This window comes from Staurois parvus, unplaced genomic scaffold, assembly GCF_062004578.1.
Source record: "Staurois parvus isolate SC_StPar_1 unplaced genomic scaffold, SC_StPar_1.0 ptg000145l, whole genome shotgun sequence".
Lineage (NCBI taxonomy): Eukaryota > Metazoa > Chordata > Amphibia > Anura > Ranidae > Staurois > Staurois parvus.
The window spans coordinates 16193480-16218031 of NW_028317941.1; the positions used below are offsets into that span (position 1 = coordinate 16193480).

The window sequence follows — 24552 nt, forward strand, 5'->3', positions numbered from 1 at the left end:
TCTCCATTGTGCAACTATTTGTTAACTTCTATTCTCAGCTATACAATAATGTGGATATTCCAAATAATCCACCATCTCCTTCTCTCCAAAGTTGTATTCAATGCTACCTAGCGTGAAGCGGCATGCGCACACTTTCCTCTTCTGACCTTCAATCTCTTAACAGATCAGTTACAGACAAGGAAATAAAGGGTACGATTAAGTCGCTACCTAACCATAAGTCCCCTTGGGAGGACGGTCTTCTATATGAATATTATATGACCTTTCTCCCTATTTTGCTACCACACATGGTATGCTTATTCAATGGCTTTTACAACAAAGCCCTATACCTCCGGATATGCTGCGCTCCTATATCACTTTAATACCCAAACCAGAGAAAGACCATGCTATTTGCACCAACTACAGGCCAATAGCCTTATTGAATTCAGATTTGAAAATATTCACAAAATTACTTTCTATGTTTGAACAAGGTTATTCCATCGCTAATACATAAAGATCAGGTGGGCTGTGTCCCGTTCCGCCAGGCAGGCAACAATACCAGACGGGTGATCGACTTAGTTGATGTAGCCAACAGGGATAAACACCCTGCGCTTTTGCCAAGCTTAGACGCCGAAAAACTGTTTGATTGCCTCAGTTTGCCCTTTCCTTTTGCAACCCTCGCTCATGTGGGCTTTCCTTGGCTTTGTGTTTGGGATCATTGTCTTGCTGAAATGTCCACCCTCGTTTCATCTTCATCATTCTGGTGGCAGCAGATTTTTATCAAGAATGTCTTAGTACACTTTTTCATTCATCCTTCTGCCAATGATATGAGGCTTGCCAGTAATGTATGCTGAAAAACAGCTGTACACCATGATGTTCCCACCTCTAAACTTCACTGTTGGTATGGTGACCTCCAAACATGGTGTGTATTGTGGCATCTAAAGAATTACTTTTTGGTCTTATCTGACCAGACTATATTCTCCCAGTACTTCACAGGCTTGTCTAAATGTTGTGCTGCAAACTTTAAATGAGCTTCAACATGCTTTTTCTTCAGCAATGGAGTCTTGCATAGTGAGCATACATAGAGGCCATATCGGTTGAGTGCATTACTTATTGTTTTCTTTGAAACAGTTGTACCTGCTAATTCCAGGTCTTTCTGAAGCTCTCCACAAGTGGTCCGTGGCTCTTGGACAACACTTATTTTCAATTATTTTCACTCCTCTGTCTAAAATCTTGCGCGGAGCACCTGGTCGTGGATGGTTTATGGTGAAATGCTGTTCTTTTTACTTCCGGATTATGGCCCCAACAGTACTCACTGGAACATTCAATCCTTCTGTAATCAATTCCATCAGTATGTTTTGCAACAATAAGGTTGCAAAGGTCTTGAGAGAGCTCTTTGCTTTTACCCATTGTGTTTGTTATTATAGCTAATATTGCAGTATATTACATCCATCAATATTGTCAAAGCTCAGATATTTACTAATTAATTATAGTAACTGACAAATAGTACATAATTTTATAACAAATAGGGGGATTCCAGAAAACCACCCCCTTAATATTTATTTCACCTATCGTGAGATGTTTTTTGTAATGAGACACCTTTTTATAGGCCATCAGTTGAGACTGAGACAGCTGATATTAATTTACACTGACAAGGGGCAGGATTACTTTCTAATTACTTGTAGAATTCATCTGGTGTGTTGGCTTTCCATGCCTTTTTGCACCTCCCTTTCTTCTTGTGTTCAATACTTTTTCCCTGCATCGTTACATTTTATTACAAGTAACTTAATTTCTGAATTTATTTTTTTGGTTTGTTTGTATGTATAGGTTGCATGGGTTGTTACCAACATGTGGTGAAAATTTCATGTCAATCGCGACATGATGGGAAATTGGAATTTCCATGTTTATTGACCTAATACCACGCAGCACAAATGAGACCCCTTGCTTCATGGTCCACTTTGTATGCCTACAAAAGATGGACAGAGGTGGAAAAGCTTTGGTTGGCCCCTATTCACCCAAATAGCCTTTTATGGAGTGCAACTGTATCAGTGCCTCCTGATAGACTCCTGTGCACCATGTCCTTCCTCCATAATTTATGGAATATGCTTAAGCAACGGTATACCTTAATATCCACTGCTTCTCTGATGACCTCTTTCACCTACAATCCCGAAGTGTCAGATAGTTTGTCCTCTAATGATATCTCCTTGATTACGACTGCAACTATTTAAATTTAGACAGCTAGTAGACTTAGTCACCTGTAAATTGCTCTCTTTCGAACAATTGCAATCTAGATATTACATACCATCTACAGCTCGCTATGGTTATCTCATAAGACATTATGCCCACTCCATGACTCATACACTGCAGTTTTCCAAACCTACGCCCTTTGAAAGACTTTTAGCAGAAAGCCCCTCTCGGAAAGGCCTAATCTCAGATGCCTATATTGTGTTGAATGCCTTCCCCTATCAGACGTTAGGCAAATACACCTACGTGCTTAGGTGGGAAAAATGTCTGAGGGATGAGATTACGCTAGAAACCTGGCAAGTTATTTGGTGCCAAGCTGCCAAAGCTCCATCTGTACAATATACAAAGAACATTTTTACAAATGACTTTACTTTTGGTATCTCACCCCAGAATTTTGTACACTATGCGTCCCACAGCCAGTGACTGGTGTTGAGACTGCAATAGAGCTAAAGGTTCCCTTATTCACATTTACTGGGCTTGTCCTCAAATTGTGCATTTCACCAAATGATACGACTATTTGACTCCACTTTCTCTTTTACCCATAAATTATTTTTGGTGGGTCTGCTATCTCAAAATCTCCTCAAACCAGATAAAAAGCTGTTGAGACATATCCTAACAGCTGCTAAATGTTTAATAGCTCTTAACTGGATGAAGAGTTTGCATCTATCTCACTATGCTAGAATTAGAGATATGGAAATATGGAATTGTTGGCTGCTCACTTGGGGGAAGATTTTGTAGAGACATAATCAAGTTTGGGAGCTTTGGCACTCACAAGAAGTTCTGACTTAGTGAATCCGTGGGTTTCCTCCTGTTTATTTGCACCTTGGTCTGGTTGGCGGGCCTGGCCCCTGGAGAGACACGAACTTCCCTCTCATCTTTTTTTTATCTCTTGACTTGTTTTTTCTTTTCTTTTTACCCTTTTCTTTCTCTTCTTTGTATTCATGCTGTTTAGGTTGGTTGCATAGTTGAAATATTGGTCATTTGATCTTTTACTGTCACTTGGAAGTCTTAAGCCGCATTTAGTGGGTATTAAGCATATCAACCTTTATTTGAAATATTTACATGTAATTTCTCCACTGCTTATCAAATGCCAATATTTGATATGCTTCATAAGTGGTAGTTGCTTCCAAAACTCATAATATTTGTGTAATATGCGTTGAATGCTTTCTTTCTGAGAATGCTAAGATTTTCTCTGAGCTATGTCAACAATGCTGTCATACATGTTCTTTCTAAGAACGTCTGTACTCTGTATTATCAATGAAAATGTTTAACAAAAAATGTTATTTATAAAGAAAAAAAAAAGCCTGACAGGTGTTCTAATCCCTTTCTGAGCTACCCAAAACTAGAAAAAAAAATGTTGCCTTTAGTTATTTTTAATGCTTCATGGCCAGTTTTGCAATATTTATGAGCTTGACATTTATACACATGGAGCCCTATAATCTGTCTGCATTTTTCTGTGGTATAAACAATTGATAGCTTCTGCTTTTTTCTTCACTTTCTCCACCTCTGTCTGCAACTGATTGTATTATTAGACAACTTCCATAATTTATAAAGTGAGTTGAAGCAAAGAATTATAATAATTTTTGGGGCCCCATAGTGGGATTAAAATTCCATTTAATAATAATGCAGCAGCAGGCACTCAAAATGCATTGAAGAACCACCAACCAAGACCAACAGTGATTTTTAGGTATACCTATTTTGCATATTTTTATAAACACATCCCTATTTAAAGAAACTTGTCACAGGTAAGGACAATTGAAACACTGCACAAGATCACAGATGCATAGGTAGAAGTTACCTTCAGTGAAAACTGCATATCAAGGCAATCTGTACTTACAGCGTTGTATTCAAATTAGCGTGTATAGAGGCTGTCATTTCTGACCTCCCCATTTTAAAAAAAAAGACAGGATTTAGTGTTTTCAGAAGCAGGTCAGCAACAGTCACTTCCACATTTATCACAGCACTGTACAGCTTGGCTCCATACCTCAAGAGCCCCCACATTGGTCTATTAATGTGAAGGGTTTCAAGGTCCAACTGGAAGGCCTTGTCAACTGCTTGACTCTACACAGCCCAAGCTCTTTGACACTGTGAGTTACTTAGAGTTGGAAAGCCAGTGTGTGGTCAGACAGTTGGCAAATCAACATCTGTCAGATTTAAGTTGGCTTTTGACTATTGCTACTCAACCAAAGTTGAGGCAAAAAAAAAATAAGCTTAATATGTAGATATGTAATCTTTTAAAAATAAGACTGCAATTATTTTGATGTAAGTGGTTGGCTTGAGAGTCCTCCCTAAAAGTATCTTTTGGAGCATAACTCTTCCTTAAAGTGGTTATAAACCCTTACATATACCTAGTGAAGTGACTAGCCTCAAGTGATACACAAACCTACATAAATTTTATCTCTTTATCTACAGCCATCTGTAGATACATCCCCTACATCCATTGAAAGGGAAGAATTTACACAGGATCTTCCAGCTCATTAAAGCTGGGGGCAGGGAGCTGAAGTTACACTCAGGGAGGAGAGCTCTGAAAGTTGATTGGAGGGAAGGGACACACACCAATAAAATGCTATGCCCTCCCTGTCACCATTTTTCGTGTCAGGAAAACGTGTCAGAAGTGACTCATGCAAATAGCAGAGGAATGAGGCAGCAGACAGAAATGACACTTAGTGCTCTGGGTAGAGACAAGTATAGAGGGATATGCTTTTTTCATATTCATGTCTGAGGTTTACAACCACTTTAAAGTGAATTTTTCATATAATATATGATCTACCACTTCTCACTTGTGCAAGTCCTACGGTTGTCACTACTGGATGACAGCCCTGAAGCTTTCATTTATAAAAAAAATTCAGCAGTGGTGGCTGCCATTATTTTATCTTTGCATGTTTTCTTCAGAAGAGAGTCACTGTTATATCCATTTATGACACATTCTGGACAAGAAAGGGCAGTATATTGGTTAAGAAGCAAGTGTTTTTTTATATTATTTTTGTATTGTCAGTTCCCACTTTTCATCATTAGACCTTTTTATGGTATTCATGCTTTTCCCTTTGCTATTACAGAATAGATCGTAAAATGTCAAGCACTCATACCAACTATAAGTTAGACGAGGCTCAAGCTATAATGAATGAACTGCGAACTATACGACAAGCTATTTGTATGGGAGAGAAGGAGAGGCGTGATCTCATGCAGGTAGGTTATTGGTTGCTCCTGCCAAGCACTGGTATGTTAAAATATGTGAATTGTGAGGGTTTTTTTCCACAGGCACCTTACTAATAATAAAAACTGGATCTTTTGCTGATGGTTGCCATAGAAGTGTTGACCTCCCTGCTTTGCTTTTCTACTGATCTAGAACAGCCTTTCTCAACCTTTTTAATATAGAGGAGCCCTTGAAATAATTTTCATGTCTTTGGGAACCTCTACTAAACTATCATATTTTTAGTTCACAGCACATTTGCATGGTCAGTTAGTTATACATATAATAATACATAAAAGAATAAATAATTTAGTGTATCTAGCATTCGAGACTGAGAGCAGGTAGTTTGTTTTAACACTCCCCTTGGTAGGCATTGAAAAGGGCCTTCTTTTATTCTTTGTTGGTGTAGTGGTACCATATATTGGTGGCCAATAGGAGAAGAATCCCATATATTAAAGTGGTAGTAACCTCTTTTTTTAATATTGTGCCTACAGGTAAGCTTACACTCAGGCTTACCTGTAGGTACAATGAATATCACCTAAACCTACACCGTTTAGGAGACATTCACAACGTCAATAGCCAATGATGTCACCCATGCATGTGCAGTGACACTCTACAATCAGGCACACAGTATTCAGTAGAATGCAGAGCACAGTGCTGCAGCTGGTGACGTCATTGTGGCCTTGGCTATTCAAACGGTTGGAGCCTGCAAACCCAGAAGGAAGACAAAGGTGAAGGTGGAAGCACAGGGGAAGCCATGACAGCGCTGCGCTGGACAGCTCAGTTTGCAGGTAAGTCTGCAAGCACATTATGGGATAAACCTGCAGGAAAACCTGCTTTGTCAGTGGGAGACTCCCATTTGGTTGACCAGTGGGAAAACTGTCCCCCTTACACACAGCTTGAAAGATAATTGATATTAGTGGTTATTGGGAGTTAGAAACTGTTCATTTTTCAAGGATTGACAGTCTTCCATAATCCCAGCAGTTGTCATACACAAACGGCTATTGTGGCCGGCTCCCCTCTTCTCTCTTGCCTTCCACAGGAAACAGGGAGAGGAGCCTTTAGTCGAGTGGATTACATCTAATGGCATTACATCTAATAGCATCTAAAGGTGGATTCTCACAGTGTGATGAGCTTGGTGTCATTAAGGGAGCATTCAAGTGCATTATGTGTCATTTTATCTTTGCTTAATAAAGAAGTTTATTGCACTGCTAGGGCATGGTCTGTTGTTTTTTTGTTTAGATTGTCCACAGTCCATGTTTTGACAATTCAAGGAATGGGTGCAGCATTGGTTCAGAGCTTTTTTTGGATGGTCACACCTGAGCACAAGAGTGGGATTAATGGTTATCTGATTAATAGAAAAAAATTATTTTTGTGATTAAACAGCGGGTTGGTACCATAGAAAATTATTATCCTGATAGTTTAAAATCATCATTATTCTATTTGAAATTAAAATTCAAAATAATGAACCATTTCTTTTCATTGTCACCCATGACCGATTACAAAATCACTTAAGTGGCCCGTGCACTTCGAAAGGTTGCGCACCCCTGTCCTAAAGCAGAGGAATATTCCTTTTACAGAAAAAGCTTTAAAAAAGCATAATAATGCCATATGGTATTTTGATACCTTATAAACGGTTGGTTGGTTGGTTTCAGACCGCACTTTATATTTTGCTCTTTACTTTGCTTTATTGAAGAAGCTTGTTTGTGTGATTTGTGTTACAGTTTTTACCCCTTTCAAAAGCAGTGTGGATGGAAATATCAGTATTAAGAACCATTGTTTCCCTGTAGCCACCAACCAGCTTTGGACTTTCAAATTCCAACTATCATTTCCCAGAGAAATGTGATGCCTTAGTATAAGGAACAATTTATATTGGGTGTAACAATTTATTTGCAATGTCCTATGACCCTAGAGGATTTCAGTAGTGGTTTGTGTAAGTTATACAAATTCCAACATCTGACACGTTAGAGTTACAGGCTTAAATTTCATCTAGCTTTTACAAACTAGCACCAGAGTCAAAAATTTCAATTTGTTCTAGTTCTGGAGACTGGAGAGGATTTTCCCAGAGGCTTCTAGCGGTCCCTTGAGCAAATAACTATTTCTCTTGCTCAGTAACCATTGATATGAATGATCTTTTACCTGTCAGTGGGAGGGTCAGGTACTGGATCTGGACCTGGTACCTTTCAGGGTCAGGTACTGAACCACTACGCTGACCACCATTGTAAGAAGGAGCTTTTCCACTGACCAGCAATGCAAGGGGGGTTTTTCCAGCGAACACTAATATAAGGGTGCACTACATTTTTCCTCCGTGTTTTTTTCTGGCCAATATTACTATTTGTTTAATTTCATGATTATTACTGAAAATAGTTTTGTGTGTTAGAGTAGGGGAGGAAAGCGAGTTAAAAAGAATCTGCTCTAAGTGCCAGATATTCTAAGCATGCCACATTCTTTATTACATTTACAACTGATTATGCTGATGCACTATGCACTGTATATGTAATAAATTAGCAGGGGTTTGCCTGAGACATGAAAATCATTTCAAGGGTTCCTTAGTGTTAAAAAGGTTGGGAAAGGCTGGTATAACCTGTGGAGTCAGGGCCTACTGTCTATCCCCATGTGTTTTACACCAACCGTGTTCTGAAACCCATTTGTTAGATCATGAAGATGTAGATAATAAAGTTATATAATATTTAATTGTGTGTAATAACTAATTTGAATATATATACAGTATGTATAATAAATTTCCCATATAGAACAAACAATATAATGAACTGAAAATTCACCTAAATATGGATTTACACTAATTAGAAAAATGTATGATTTAAATATATCTCTTTTCAGCAATGGGACTGTTTTCTTAAACTTAAATTAAATATTGCATTTATAATATTTAATATACTATTTAATTGTATTAAATTAATTTAGAAATGCAAAAATACACTACCATTTTTTGGTTCTGACTGTAATTCTTTAGAAGGAGCCGTTCAAGAATGGACATTGCTAATGATGTGAATCAACTTCCCTAAGGCTGGCCATACATTATACAATTATCTGCAGATTTTCTGCCCAATTTCCTTTAGATTTACCTTCAACTATGTAGTGCAAGGGCCTGCCTAATTGGATACAACTGAAAGTGTTGTTTAGGTTTGTCCTCCTATTATATGGTTTTTGGTAAATCTAAACCAAAAATCTGCAGATAATTGTATAATGTATGGCCAGCCTGAGGCTGAACTCCACGGTGGAAAAAAAGTAATGCTCGTTATGTCTAGGGTGATAGGAATAAGATTATATAGTTGATAAAGTTGAATAAAGACACCAGTCTATCCAGTTCAACCTATGTGGTTGTGTGTGTGTGTTCACGTCAAAAATCATATCCCTGTATATTGTGTTCGCTGAGATGCCTATCTAAGAGGTTTTTTTTTTTAAACTTTAAATACTTCCCGCAGCTGACAGCATCGATTGTGGAAACGAGTTCCACATCCTTACCGCTCTGAAAAAAACATTCTGCAGTTTTAGGTTCAACGGCTTCCAATGTCATTAAGTGGCCCTGTGTCTTCTTATATTCCCTGAGACTGAATAGTTTATTCCCTATGTTAGAATCATCACTGAGGTATTTGTATTTCGCTGTCATATCTCCTCTCAAGCGTCTCTTCTCAAGAGAGAATAAGTTTAAAGTTTTTAGTCTTTCCTCGTAACTGAAATCCTCCAGTCCCCTTATTAATTTTGTTGCCTGTCTCTGGACTCATTCCAGCTCAAGCACATCCTTCCTGAGGACTGGTGACCAGAACTGGATGGCATACTCCAGATGTGGCCGAACCAGAGTTTTATAAAGTGGCAGCATTATAGTTTTATCTCTGGAGTAAATACACTTTTTCATGTATGCTAATATTCTGCTAGCTTTGTTTGCTGCAGCTAGGCATTTGCATGCCATTGATGATCCTGTCCTCTACTAGGACCCCCATATCTTTTTCCATCCCGGATTCTCCCAGAGGTTCTCCCTAGTGTGTAACTTGCATTCATATTTTTAGCCCCCAAGTGCATTACATTACATTTTTCAACAATAAACCTCATTTGTCATGTATTTGCCCACTCTTTTGTTTTATTGAGGTCTTCTTGTAAAGTATCTATATCCTGCTGTGACATTATTGCCCTACTTAACTTTGTATCATTATTAAACACTGAGATTGAGATATTTTTACCAACCTCTATATCATTTATGAAAAAAATTAAAAAGAATTGGTCCCAGGACAAAGCCCTGGGGTACCCCACTTACCACTGCAGACCAGTCTGAATACACGCTATTAATCATTGCCCTTTGGATGCACCTCTGTAACCAGTTCTTTATCCATGTACAAACCCTCTGGTCCTTCCCTGTAGACCTCAGCTTGTAAATTAAGTGCCTATGGGGAACTGTATCGAATGCTTTTGCAAAATCCAGGTACACCACATCCACCACCCTTTCTTTATCTATATGGCAGCTCACTTCCTCATAGAGTGTTAACCTGTTGGTTTAGCAAGAACGACCTTACGTAAAGCTATGCTAATTACTGCTAATGATACTGTTTGCAGCAAAATCTTGGGTATAGTCCCTTACCACCACCTCCAATAATTTACATACAATCCGTGTTAGACTGACTGTCCTGTAGTTTCCAGGATTGTATGTGCCCTTTTTTAAATATTGGTACCACGTTTGCCCTTCACCAAATCAGCTGGTACCATTCCTGTTGGTATGCTGTCCGTAAAAATTAGGAATAATGGCCTGGCTATAATTTGACTGAGTTCTCTGAGGATTGTTTGGTGTAAGCCACCTGGTCCTGGTGATTTATTTGCATTTTTCTGACATTTTTGGATGCCGACTTCTGTAAGCCACAAAGGTACATTCTGTGATGCTTTACTAATGATGCAATCTTGACTACTGTACCCCTCCTCAGTAAAAACTGAGGAGAAGAATACATTTACTACAGTTGCCTTCTCCTTGTCAATTGTAACCAACTTTCCTTCGTCATCCATTCTGGGGCCAATATGTTCTGAACTTGTTTTTTTTACTATTAATATATTTAAAGAATTTGGGGGGATTTTTTTTACTCTCCTCTGCTATGTGTTTTTTGTGGTCTATCTTAGCCATCCTGATTGCATTCTTACATTTTTTTATTGCATTCCTTGTAGTGCTGGAATGCTGACAATGACAATTTAAAGGCCATTTTTTTCTCTTTCATATTACGTTTTATGTTACAGTTTAGCCACCCAGGTTAAATCTTAGCTCTTTTTTTTGTTGCCTAATGGAATACACTGGCTAATACCTCTGTTTAATATGTTCCTAAAGTACTCCCATTTTTCTTCCGTTTTCAATGTTTCTAGGATTTGGTTCCATTTAATATCTTGGATTATTGTGTGCAGTTTAGGAAAGTTGGCTCTTTTGAAATTAAGTATTCTTGTACTACCCATGTGCCTCCTTTTCCTATGATTTATGTTGAATGTAATTATCCTGTGATCGCTGGTTCCCAAGCTGTCCTATATTTCCACATCTGCGACCCGATCCATGTATTTGTAATTGCTAGATCTACTATTGCATTCTTTCTAGTTGGGGCATCCACCAATTGGCACATGAAGTTGTCATTTAAGACATTTAAGACATTATGAGCCTTAGTCAATATCTGAATAATTGAAGTCCCCCATAATGATGACATTGCCCCTCCTCGCTGCCCTTTCTACCTGTGACAGGAGATCCAACTCCTCATCCTTCAGGGGGCCTGTAGCATACCCCCATAATAATTTCCCACTTATTTCTTCCTTTTGAAGTTCCACCCACAGGGATTCCCATTTGCATTGTCATCCACCATGTTCACAAGCAAATTATTCTTCATATAGAGGTATACTCCTCTTCTACCATGTTCATTTTATTCCTCACTTCCACTGGCTTCCTAAAACCGATCCCCCGAAGCCCCTTCTCTCTTCTTCCTGAGCAGTCACAGCTCTCTTTATCTTATCTCCTGCACAAGCTCAGGGCTAAAAACACTTTCTTTGGGCTAGTGAAGGAGAGTAAACTGTTGATTAACAAAACATTCTGGTTTTTTTCTGTTTTTTTTCATGTAATCCCAACAGCTTTTTTTTTTTTTTTTTTTTTTAATTGATATTATTGGTGCATGTTTTAATCACTCTGTTAGGGTTTCCCACTTAGCACTTGTACTCTAAGATGGAGAGTATACAGGTAACTAAAAGGACAAATGGCTATACCTGAGAGGTAAGGCTACAGTGTTTTAACAATTTATAATTTTAGATTATTACACATTTCCTAATTTTAGATTATTTAGATTTAGATGATTACAAATAATTGCAAGTTAGGTTGTATAATTTTTTTATTTGTATTTCAAATATGATCAACAAGCAGTCTGTGTGTCTGGGCTCCATATATCTAATGCAGGATTTCTACAACAGAGGCCCTGACTCTAGGAACCTTGTGTACTGCTTATTGTAAATGTATAACTCAGTTACCTGCAAAGGCTATTCATATTTTAGGAAGTAAATCAATGGCTGACAATGCTTACAGTACCAGAACCCTCTGATATGTGTCTCTTTACCGTATGTATCCCCTGTCATTTATACCTATATATTTTAAAGTTTTAATGAGACATGAGCTTGCACTGAAGCATTTGGGTTTCCTAATATACATGTTTATTATTAGCAACCTCTAATTGAGTATAATTAAATCCTTGTTAAAAGTGCAGCTAGATGAATCTCCTCTACCAGAATTTTGTATCCTGACAGCCACCACCACAGACTGCCAGAATACCCACGCAGTGACTGTATCTAATTGAATGCAGCCACTGTTTGGCCAATAAATGTCTGCCTTGCACTTTAAATTTTTCAGTCAAAGGATGTCAGGTGGATGACAGGGCCACCTACTAAGCGAAGTTGCATAGTGTATGGCGAGCCTAATTGACTTGCAGTCCAAGATAAGAACTTTAAAGACTAGGTAGTCTCTTTAACCACTTCCAGACCGGACACTTTTACCCCCTTCCTGACCATTTTTTTGTGACAGATAAAGCTTTATTTTGGTGGTATTTATTCACCGCTGGGATTTTTATTTTTTTTGCTATGTAAATGAAAAAGTCCAAAAATTTTGAAAAAAAGTGTTTTTTTAATAAAATTTTGCAAATAAATAATATTTCATCATACATCTTTGCCAAAATTTATTCCGTTATCTTTTTAGTAAAAAAAAAAATCCAAATTAGTTTATAACCAAAAATTATAATTTTTAAACATTTTTTTTTACAGTTTTATTTTATTTTTTTATATAATTTTTTTTTAGATACTGTCACCCTAGCAGTACAGTGTCACCATGGCAACACTGTACTACTTGTGGGGGGTGATGAGGATTTTTTTTTTTTACACATTGCTTTTACACCCATATAGGATGTAAAAGCAATCATTTCTCTTTCTCTCTGTGTGCATTCTTGCACTCATTGAGAAGTACTGAGTGAGCTGTGATTGGTCACAGCTTGTCACATGGTACAAGCCTGTTGTGAATAGGCTTGTACCATGTGACCTCTGTGATCATTCACAGATTTCACACATAGTAAGCAATGATGTCACAAGTGACATCTTGCTTACTACTTTGCATGTGATCACTGATTGGCCAATCAGTGATCACATGATCGGGACCTCGTACAGAGGTCCCGTCCGACGATCGGTGTTTCACTGTGTCCGGAGGACACAGCGGGCACCGGATCACGGTGCTGCGCGCTCCCAGGGAGCGCGCACAAGCAGGGTGCAGGGAGGCCATTTATAGACGGCCACCCGACCCTGCACTGCCACCGTCCGGCCGTTTATATGCAACGGCCGGTCGGGAAGTGGTTAAAATAACACAGGAACTCTGAAGTTCTGAGGGGCCCTTGTGCATGCTCGCTCCCAAGCTTCCTCTGTGTGTCTATAGGGCACACAGAGTGTGGCTCGGCCCTGTCCCCTGCTTCCTCCTCACTGGCTGTGATTGACAGCAGTGGTAGCCAATGATTCCCACTGCTGTGTCTCAGCCAATGCGGAGGGAGAGGCGTAGGAGAGCCACTGCTCTCCTACACATCGCTGGATTGAGATCAGGCTCAGGTAAATATTAGGGGGGGCTGCACACTGAAGGGTTTTTTTTTTTTACCTTCATGCATAGAATGCATGAAGGTAAAAAACCTTCAGCCTTCACAACCACTTTAAATGGTGTATTTAAAAGACCAAAAAGGACCAAATAAAATGAAATAAAATAAGCTTCATGTTAGGGTTTACATGCACGTTACACAAACCTTAAAAACAGCTTTAGCTGAAAAGCAACACATCTTCTGCTGCTAGTTCTGCCAAACACAGCTCCAACACAGAGTATCCATACACATTTTCCACATGCAGCCAGACAGGTGACACACATAATTCCTGATTAAGCAACTCCTGTTCATGGTTGAGTAGTGCAGCTTCCCATCTCACATTTCCAGCCTTCTTACTGTACAGTGAATGAGCATCATCACCTCTATCCAGTGCAGTGAGTATGAGGTGACCTCTGGGAAGTAGTAATTATGTTGCTTAGTATTATTTTATTTATTTCAGGTACTTATATAGCACCGTCAATTTACACAGCAATTTACATATATTGTACATTCACATCAGTCCCTAACCCTCAAGTGGCATACAATCTAAGGTCCCTAACTCACATTCATACATACACATACTCGGGTCAATTTAGACAGGAGCCAATTAACCTACTAGCAGGACGTGCGCTGGCTGGGATTCAAACCAATGACTCTAGTACTGCCAGGCAGAAGTGCTAACCATTTAGCCACTAGTGATGAGCTTGGGTTCAGTCTGAAATTGAGTGGGTTTGAACGGGAAGGCAGTTGTCAATCTTGGGCCAGTCAGCTGCAGCCTGTAAATCCCTTGCCCCACAGTTGAATGTACACTAAGGGGCAGGGATGCTTGCGACATCCTTGACCTAGTATGGTTACATGACTATATTTGCCCATATTAGGTTAGAGCACATTTTATGCCCAATTCATGCAAAACTCCACGTAATCCCAAGGGGTTCACATACTTTTTCTTGCAACTGTATGTCCACATTATACTGCTGTGAAACTAATACTCCATTTCATAATTCTCCTGCATTCTGAATTGGAATATGGGAATATTTTTCTATCAAGAGACCAATATTCCTCTTATAAAACGTTAGTGAAAGTAAATATTTTTGACAGCGGCTTCTTGGCACACTTCTACTACAAAAGAAATTTGATCTTTTATTTTGGAAAAAGTTGTTTTTTTATGTATTGTTTAGAAGTTTTGAATTTTATAAGTGTACAGTTGAATCTGTAGATTTTTACTGTAATGAAAACATCTTTTTCAAGAATATATTAAGGTGAAGTTTGTTATAATTTCAAATTTCTTAAAGCTGGATGTACATTACCATTATCTTCATGCATATTTTCTAGTGTCATTTCACTCAAAAGTAATATTTCAATTTTTGTTAGATTCTGTAAAGTTTAGGCTGAAGTCGAAAAGAAAATACACCACATCCCTGCTGGTATTTAAAATACCTAAAACATCTGCTGTTTATATATTTATACTGTAAATATAAATCACCTTTTTTTCCAAAGGCTCTTCTGGCTCGATTGATAACATCACAAGTCCTTTCTTTTTTTGATTGCAAATGGTTCTTACTGCTGCACTGAGTGGGACTAGTAGTAATGTGTGAATGCCATTCAGTGCAGTAATTCTCTGAGCTCAGGCTGCATGATGATGCTACCCAAAGGGGAGGGTGCATGCCAACCTGGGCTCAGAGGAAGTGAACCTGGAAGACTGAGGACATTTAGTTTTGGAAATCAATTACTCGGGGGGAGAGTTGACACACTATTACTGAGATATTTCTTTTTAACTGGAGTTCAATTTTAAATAAGGCCACAGCACACCTCTGCAGATTGGGATCTATAGCTGAAGATCTTCGGTGATAATTACAATTTTCCACATTTTGTCACAACCAAAAACGTAAATATATTTTATTTGTATTTTATGTGCTAGACAAACACAAAGTGGTACATAATTGTGACGTGGAAGGAAAATGATAAATTTTCAATTTTTTTTGCAAATAAATATGTGAAATGTGTGGCGTGCATTTGTATTCAGCCCCCCTGAATCAATGCTTTGTAGAACCACCTTTCACTGCAATTACAGCTGCAAGTCTTTTTGGGGATGTCTCTACCAGCATTGCACATCTAGAGAGTGCAATTTTTGCAAAATAGCTCAAGCTCTGTCAGATTGGAAGGAGAGTGTCTGTGAACTGCAATTTTCAGGTCTTGCCACAGATTCTCATTTGGATTTAGGCTCGGACTTTGACTGGGCCATTCTAACACATGAATATGCTTTGATCTAAACCATTCCATCGTAGATCTGGCTGTATGTTTAGGGTTGTTTTCCTGCTAGAAGGTGAACCTCTGCCCAAGTCTCAAGTCTTTTGCAGACTAACACGTTTTCTTCTAAAATTGCCCTGTATTTAGCTCCATCCACCTTTCCATCAACTCTGACTAGCTAACCTGTCCCTGCTGCAAAAAAGCATCCCCACAACATGTTGCTGCCACCACCATGTTTCACAGTGGGGATGGTGTGTTCAGGGTGATGTGCAGTGTTAGTTTTCCACCACACATAGCATTTTGCTTTAAGGCCAAAAAGTTCAATTTTGGTCTCATCTGACCACAGCACCTTCTTCCACATGTTTGCTGTGTTCCCCACATGGCTTCTCACAAACTGCAATTGGTACTTCTTATAATTTTCTTGCAACAATGGCTTTCTTCTTGCCACTCCTCCATAAAGGCCAGATTTGTGGAGTGTACGAATAATGGTTGTCCTGTGGACAGATGCTCCCACCTGAGCTGTGGATCTCTGCTGCTCCTCCAGAGTTACCATGGGCCTCTTTGCTTCTGATTAATGCTCTCCTTGCCTGGCCTGTCAGTTTAGGTGGACGACAGTGTCTTGGTAGGTTTGCAGTTGTGCCATACTGTTTCCATTGTCAGATGATGGATTGCTCCGTGACATGTTCAAAGCTTGGGATATTTTTGTATAACCTAACCCTGCTTTAAACTTCTCCATAACTTTATCCCTGACCTGTCTGGTGTGTTCCTTGGCCTTCATGACACTGTTTGTTCACTAATGTTCTCTAACAAACCTCTGAGGGCTTCACAGAATAGCTATATTTATACTGAGATTAAATTATACACAGGTGGACTCTATTTACTAATTAGGTGACTTCTGAAGGCAATTGGTTCCACTAGATTTTAGTTAGGGGTATCAGAGTAAAGGGGACTGAATACAAATGCACGCCACACTTTTCAGATATTTATTTGTAAAAACATTTGAAAACCATTTATCATTTTCCTTCCACCTCGCAATGATGTGCCACTTTGTGTTGGTCTACCAAATAAAATCCCATAAAAATACATTTATGTTTTTAGTTGTAACATGACAAAATGTGGAAAATTTCAAGGGGTATGAATAATGTTTCAAGGCACTGTATGAAGGAATCCCACTCTCCTTTAATATTCGAAAGTCATAGATGAACTTGAACAGAGGTGGGAGCTGTGTGAAAGTTATCTCACCTCTGCAGTCCCCAAACAATATAAAGATCAGTGGGTGTCTTAACCAACCAAATGTATCTGTACCTGACATATTTATAGGTGGACTAACTCAAATGCTGTAGCAATTTTTCTTCCTGATTTGTGCAATATTTCATTGAAGGAGTGCCCACTGTAAGGATTTTCCACTCCCCACCCATTCATAAGCACAGGTTTGTAAAAAGGAAAATCATAAATGATGCTACTCTGACAGTGACTCTGATGGGTCTCCGCATCTCTTGTATTATATGGTTTTTATTGGAGATGTGCTGCTAGTAGACACTAGGTATTGAATGGCTGCTTCTTGTGCCTCCAACTCAAACCTTTCACAACACCTTTGATCACTACAGTACTGATTTAGTACTGGGTAGAATAGTTTGGCCACCAAGAGCCACTATTCAACAGGACTCCAATGCTGCTACTTTTTTGCATTGACTCAACATCTAAAATAGTAGTAAAGCAAATTGGTTAATTGTTGTGAAGTATATTTAGTTGAGGGGTGGTGTAACATGCATTTTTTATCCATAGAGCCTGGCCAAGCTGACCGATGGTTTCAGAAACAGCTGTTTTATCACAGATTCCATGCAAAACATCCACAGTTCAAGCTTGCACAGTGACCCCTGTTTACCACAGCAATTCTGTGATGCCTGCTCACAAACGGATAACGTTGAAGAGGTATTGTATTCTTTGGTGAATGACAATATTACTGGTAGTGATATGAGTTTCATAATGTGATGAGTTAGATAGATAGATAGATAAGATAGATAGATAAGATAGATAGATAGATAGATAGATAGATAGATAGATAGATAGGTAGGTAGGTAAATAAAGATGTAAGATTTGCTTTGAGTATTAATTTAATGTTCAACAAAACATTTTGCTTGTTGTCAGAAGCACAAGGATAAATGCACTTTACCTAAAGTACACATACTGTATCTTGTCCCCTGACCTAAAGTAACGTAAAGTAAAGTGATCGGAGCAGTCCTTCACAGCCCCTCATCCCCCAGCACAGTGAGATCACCACTGTGGAAATTATCCAGCATCTTTGAGGGCAGGATTATTATTATGCATACCGCAAAAATTGTTTTTACTAGACTTTAGGTTTTAGAAGTGTCAGTTTCATAAGGAACTTCGGCTGGGAATTACATTGCATCAGAGTAATGTTCATCGGCACAGGCAAAAGGAAAGTAAGTATCTGTTTGATTTCTTGCAGGTACGGATTTTTTAATACATTTGTTTAACCAACAGAGTTATTTTATGTTAGATTTTCCAACATGATACTTTTCACCTGGTACCAAAGACTTCAGTATTTAGAAGAAGTGTTATAGAATAACTTTACTTTTAGTGAAGTCCTTTGTAGTTTCTTTTCACCCCTCCTGCAGTGCACCCATTGAGAGAAATATCCACATTCAGCCTCGCTCTGTAGATCTTCAGTGTGTAGCCCAGCCCGGTGATGCACAGCTATTGCTTGAAAATTGTCCCTGCTGGGCCCTGTGCCTACCGCCCCTGCATGCCACTGCATCATTGATTTCAATCTCTGTACTTATGGAAGACTCAGCTATCCAGAGGCAAACAGACCCAGCCATAGGCAGGAACAATACCACAGCCTGCACTAGATACAGGACCCAAATGGAACACCTTTCATGCAAAGCTGCTTTACTCCTGGCAGGGCCACACAATGTAGATCCCTGAAGTGAGGCTGAAAGTTTTTCCCTCTGGGTATAAACAGTTGTGGGATGATCCTCCTGCGCTCCTAACTTAAATACCTCCTGACCGTGGGGAGCTGCTAACACCTAATCATATACCATGTGACAATAGAAAATCTTAAATATAATGGTGCAGCGCTAACCTATAAATAAACTCTTAACCTATAATAAATAAAATAAATGTGAAAAAACGCTTTCTGGTTAGTGCAATATACATTCATCAAAGGGCTTTGATATCAAAGCCCTTTGATGAATGTATATTGCACTAACCAGAAAGCGCAATATAATGCTCATTTGAGCAAATCAGATCACTCCTTGTCATCTGGATCTGGAAAGGTAACTCAGGGGATCAGCTGGCAAACCTCAGCAAGACAGAGCCCTTTGATAACGTGCTTGGGCATAAAACGCGTTAGGGAGGAGGCCAGCTGGTGATGTCACGCCGCTCAGGCCACATGGAAGGCCGGCGACCATCTTTGATCTTGTTTTTTACCAGATGTGAGTGCATTCATTTCATGTGTATTTTATCCATACCTTTAATAAAATACTGCACAATTGGAGGTTTCTTCTCTGGCTTGTTTATTACGAGCCCCCCCCCCCCTCCCCAACGTGGATTGCTGTTATTCTTGACTTACCCTCATGAGCGTGTCCCCCTGCTGGATGGATGTTAATTCCTGGAGCCTGGAGAGTGACATTGTTTATTACCTGTATTGCTGAGGTTTGCCAGATGATCCCCTGAGTTACGTTTCCAGATCCAGATGACCAGGAGTGGTCTGATTTACTCAAATGCGCATTATATTGCGTTTTCTGGTTAGTGCAATATACATTCATTTACAGCTACTGGAATCACAGAATTCACCTGATGATATTTTAATGAACTTGGAATCTTTATATTACATCTTTGTCACTTGTGCACTTTAAACGTCAATACCTAGACGTTGTTCACATTAATGGCAATAGCACTTCACAGCGCATATTTATAATAATTATACCATACATACAATTTATTAGATTGTTTCATTTATATTAAACATAGTGCTGTATTTATTTGTTTACTTATTTATAGGTTAGCGCTGCACAATTATAATTAAGATTTTCCCTCTGGGTGTTTCACCACAGGGGAGAGAGAAGCAGAAAAGGCGAAGTTGTCTTTTAAGTAAAGCAAACTTTTCAGTATCCCCAAGTCCCTCATACTACAATTTTAATGAACTCTATGTACCAGTAGTGCCTTTGCTTTGCCAAACTGATTCTGCAAGGTACCTACGGAACCCCAGAAATATTGTGTACTCATAGCATGCTACTCCCAACTTTAAGAACAGCAATAACTCAATAACTCCCTTGCCTTATTCCACAGTGTATGGAGAGACCCTGTATTGCATTATTGATCTAGAGGTGTTTCAGCATCAAATTATATTGAATTTGGCATTTGCTTACTGTGGGTTCCTACAGCATTGCTTTATGAATACAAAAGCACCAATTTGTGTGCTGTGGTACTTAGTCCTCCTTTGGAAGGTTAGTTTTGGGGCTGGTGATATTATCATTATTGATATCAACTTGAAAGCCAAGAAGAAATAGGCACCTACAAAACCTACATGCTGTAAATATTGCACCCTGCAATGACCCACTTGTGTGCAGGACACACAATCAGTTTGATACCTAGGTTCCCAATCTGATCACAGCAGATGCCATAAAAATCCTCCAACTTCACTGACCGCTATAACAGGTTGCTGCAGTGTCACTGAGAGATTAGCTGCAGCTGTTTCAGCGGATTCCTGAACATGTATGGTCAATGAATGCTTGCTGGTTGAGCTAGGGTTATACTGACAGTTTTTAATTTTTAAGAGTTTTAATTGCTTAGTGACAGGTATTTTATTATATCACATTGACAGCAGCTTGCTACAAATGAGGTGGCTACCAAAAAAGTGTTAAATCTCCCAGTAGCAAAGGAATTATAGCCTGTGTAGCCTGAGTCTACATTGTGGTTCTGGTTTGAAAAACTTCCCTGAATGTATGCTGAAGTATCCTGTCCATTCAGACGTAAGATACGCATATACTATTAGAGTGTGTGTGGGAAATAGGATATGTTCATCCTGAACTCTTTTTTTCATTCCATTTTAGGATGGATGTCTTTTTCCTATTCAGTTTTCACTCATTAATTCAGTGCAGGTAACCAGAAGAAAGTATAAAGTCTAGAAGCAGAGCATTTTGTACCAGGTGAAGAGGTCATGCTGGAGGGTCTAATATCTAATCCTTATTTCCTCACATCATTTTAAAGTTAAATCATTCCCATGGGACTGTGTATTCTTTTTCATGACAACTTTGATCACAGCCAGGTCTGTGTTAATATTAGGTGTTTGAATTCAAAGATACATTATACATTTGTGTGAATATGAATACAAGATTAGTCTTTTAACACTAGACTAGAGACAACAGGTTTTTATTGTTGGCACACATTATTCAAACAAATTGTAAAAATGTATTGTACAGGATGAGACCAACTACCTGTGGTCAGCAAAAGGTTAATTGCAGACATGCATGATTACTTTTCCCCTGATTGCCACTAGCCTCCTTTAATCTTTGAAAAACATTTTTTTACCTACTACCCCATTTTTGCATTAGCCCCAGATGCATTTTTTCAGTCTTAGTTTTCTGTGTGATTTGTAAACCATGTGATCACACTATCTACAGTATAGTAATTTATGTATCATAGTTGCCAAAGATCATTTCATGTGACAGTAATAAAGCAATGTGCTGTGGAAGTATAACTTTTGTAAAAAAACAGAGATGGCCTGGCCTGTGACCTTCTGTATGTGAAAGTGGTAGGATGACCTTCTCGAGTGTCCGGAATTTTAAATTGAAGTGATTTTAAAAACAGTACAAAGCAACTTGCAGATAATAGTGCTAAAGCAACACTGCCTTGATTTCAGAAATTCTCCAAAGCAATTACCCATAATAGAAGAGGTATCACAGTGCTGGCTCATGTCTTTTGCCTTATCTCTTTTGAAGTGCTGCCACCTAAATCAGACTCTTCAGCGTTCAACCCTTCTAGGATTTTTGGATGCCTGTGTACTCCACACAGGCTCTTTCCACTGACTCCTGACCATTGTGTTCTGTAGGGTTGAACTACATTTGGTAGGTGACACAGGCATCCTGGATGTGTTGAATGCTGAAGAATCTGATGGATAGAAAATAGACATGGGCTACCGGAAAGGTAAATGTGATTCCTTAAAAACACTTCTCCAGGAACTACAAAACTACTCTTGCAGTGGTTCACCCTCTCCATGGCTGTTGGCCCTGCCATGTAATGGATTATGCTGTCATGTGTGAAAGGGTAGTTTTGTTGTAATTCCTAAAGTTGGGCATTAAGCTTATTGCTTATTATAACAATAATTTAAAAGCTTCAAAAAAAACTATTTCAAGGTAGTGTTTTCTTTTACAATTTGTTAATAATGTAAGATTAATTATGCAATTGAAATCCTTGTAATTTTCTTTTGGTTTTAGAACTTATTTGCTTAGTAATGTTATTAATATGTATTCCATGCAGTATGGCTATGATGATAAATCAAGACTGGTGGACAGAGTGAGACTTAATTGGCAGTATGAAGAAGCTAAGAAGAGGTAAGCACTCCTGTGAACTATTCTGATCAAAGCAAATGGTGGCTAATGAAAAGCCATTATGTTGAAATATGCCAAGCTAATAACTGTTGAAATATGTTATGTACTTCTGCATTCCTTTCATATGCTTAGATGTTAAAGGCCAGTCATAAACTTTCTAGCACAAACATTTTTGTGTAACATGCAATGGATTATCGAGTCACTGGAAGTGTAGAGTTGACATTTTCTAATATTTGTTTTTATTAATCATTTATATGGAAGCAGCTGTTTACAAGGTACCATTCTCTGCATTCTCTGTCCTAAGTTGGGTATACACATGCAGTACTTTTTTTGTTTAATCAGAGGTTTAACGATAAAAAAAACCTGACATATTGACATATTCCCGCATCAACACAACGATGTGTGAAGTAGGGATCTCTCCCACTGAGCTCTTGTATACTGACAGAAGGGTTGCACTGATCAAATGCTGGTTTTCCGGCAAAACTGTTAAACAGAAGCTGCTCATTAGACCAGCTTCTGTTGAACAGACAGCAATACACATGTACCTGCTGGATTTCAGTACGTGTATACCGAGCTTTAGTAAAAATTTAATTCTGTTGCCCCTAAAATGATTGTACTAACACACACACACTTTAGGGCCACTTTAAGTAGAAGTCAGCTGCCATATACGGCTGGATTTTATTCTGTTCAGCTCGCAAAAGAGCAAAAAATTAATTGATTCTCCCGTCCATGTTTACAGCAGGATCAACCTTGGTGTATCTAACCAAGGTGCCTACAGTTTCTCAAATTTACCTGGACATCATCTGCAATGGTATATATATTGTTCCAGTCTAAGAATGTCAGCAGTATTACTGATCCATTCATTTTGAGAGGAGGACCGGACGACTTCCAGAGTTGTAATATCAATTTGCAGGCCTGAAAAAGCACTCCAGAAACTGTCTTTCTAATAAATTCCTGAAACTCTACATCTCCCAAAATACGCGATACACAACATTTAGCTTCAAGTGGAATATTAGCCATTTAGAGTAAAGGTGTAGATTGGGGCCCTGCTACAGTAAATGGATCAAGTCCCCATGGTCCCTTTTTCATCTACTACAGTCTGCAAGAATCCCAAACTATTGCATTTTTAATGGAGTATAATGGGTGTGCAATAGATTATACAGTTGTGACAATATTTGGGAGACATTATGGGAGCTAACTATGACAGATTGAAAAGCTTCATCCCATTAATCCCTGTTACTGGGTCCTCGTCCTTTTCCCACTACTATTTTCAAGGCATAGTCTTTGAGAAATTCCATCAGTAGCAAAGCATAGCATTGAGATATGAAACCTTTAGATGTATTAATCGATTGTATTAAATTAAATATCGAGGTAGGGACATACACCACTCCCTCATGTTCCCCTGAGTCCTGACTGCATGCCGTAGTTGCACATAGTAAAAGTGTATGTATATTGGGGCAAGTTAAAGGTAGCCTGTAGGTCCGAGAAGTGCAACAAAACACTGTCCTGGAAATTATGGTGAAGATTTATTTTCCCAAAGTCCACCCACCAGCCAAAATGCTGAGTGAACCCCTTAACCTGTTAAAAGTATTTGGCTTTATTCCAGATTGTCTAGATAAGCTTACATGTTGGAAATTCTTTGTTAGGTTTATCAAATGCCAAGGACTCAAGCTGCGAGGATACAGACTCCATAGGCATAAAACAAAAAAGTATTAAGTTGTGGAGCTTGGAGTCAGGATGTCTTGACCCAAGGGTGGAGTCAGTAAACCTATTAAATGCTGCAGCTGCACTGAAACATAGTAAAGCCAAGAGATAGGAAGGGCCAGGTCTCTTTCATCCTTAGGGTATTGTAATTATTCTAGTTTAATATCTAGGTAGACATTCTAGTCATTCTACACCAGCTTGTGAAAAACTGAATTCACAACCCTAAATATTTTCAGAGGTATAACCATTGGGGTATTATGGAGATAACAAAGTAATTGAGGCATAAGAATCATTTTTATAAGGTTAGTTCTGTCTACAACTGATAATTTCAGTTTATTCCAGATTTTAATTTTATCCGTAAATCGGGTAAGAAGATGAGCAATGTTAAGCTGGCAGAAATCTGGAGATAGGGTAATCTGAATCCCCAAATATTTAAACATAGAGGTGATAGTAATAGGGCATGATTGGGCCACTGGCTGCATTTCATCCATGC

General features: G+C 38.7%; 1 protein-coding gene across 1 annotated transcript in view; it reads left to right on the forward strand.

Moving 5' to 3' along the window:
* The window catches only part of WWC3 (WWC family member 3), a 264566-nt gene that overhangs the window by 166005 nt on the left and 74009 nt on the right, over positions 1-24552 (forward strand). Inside the window, exons 6-8 of the mRNA XM_089673898.1 lie at positions 5277-5406; positions 17566-17712; positions 22285-22358. Of these exons, the coding sequence (XP_089530024.1) occupies positions 5277-5406; positions 17566-17712; positions 22285-22358 (351 nt within the window). The remainder of the gene's footprint in view (positions 1-5276; positions 5407-17565; positions 17713-22284; positions 22359-24552) is intronic.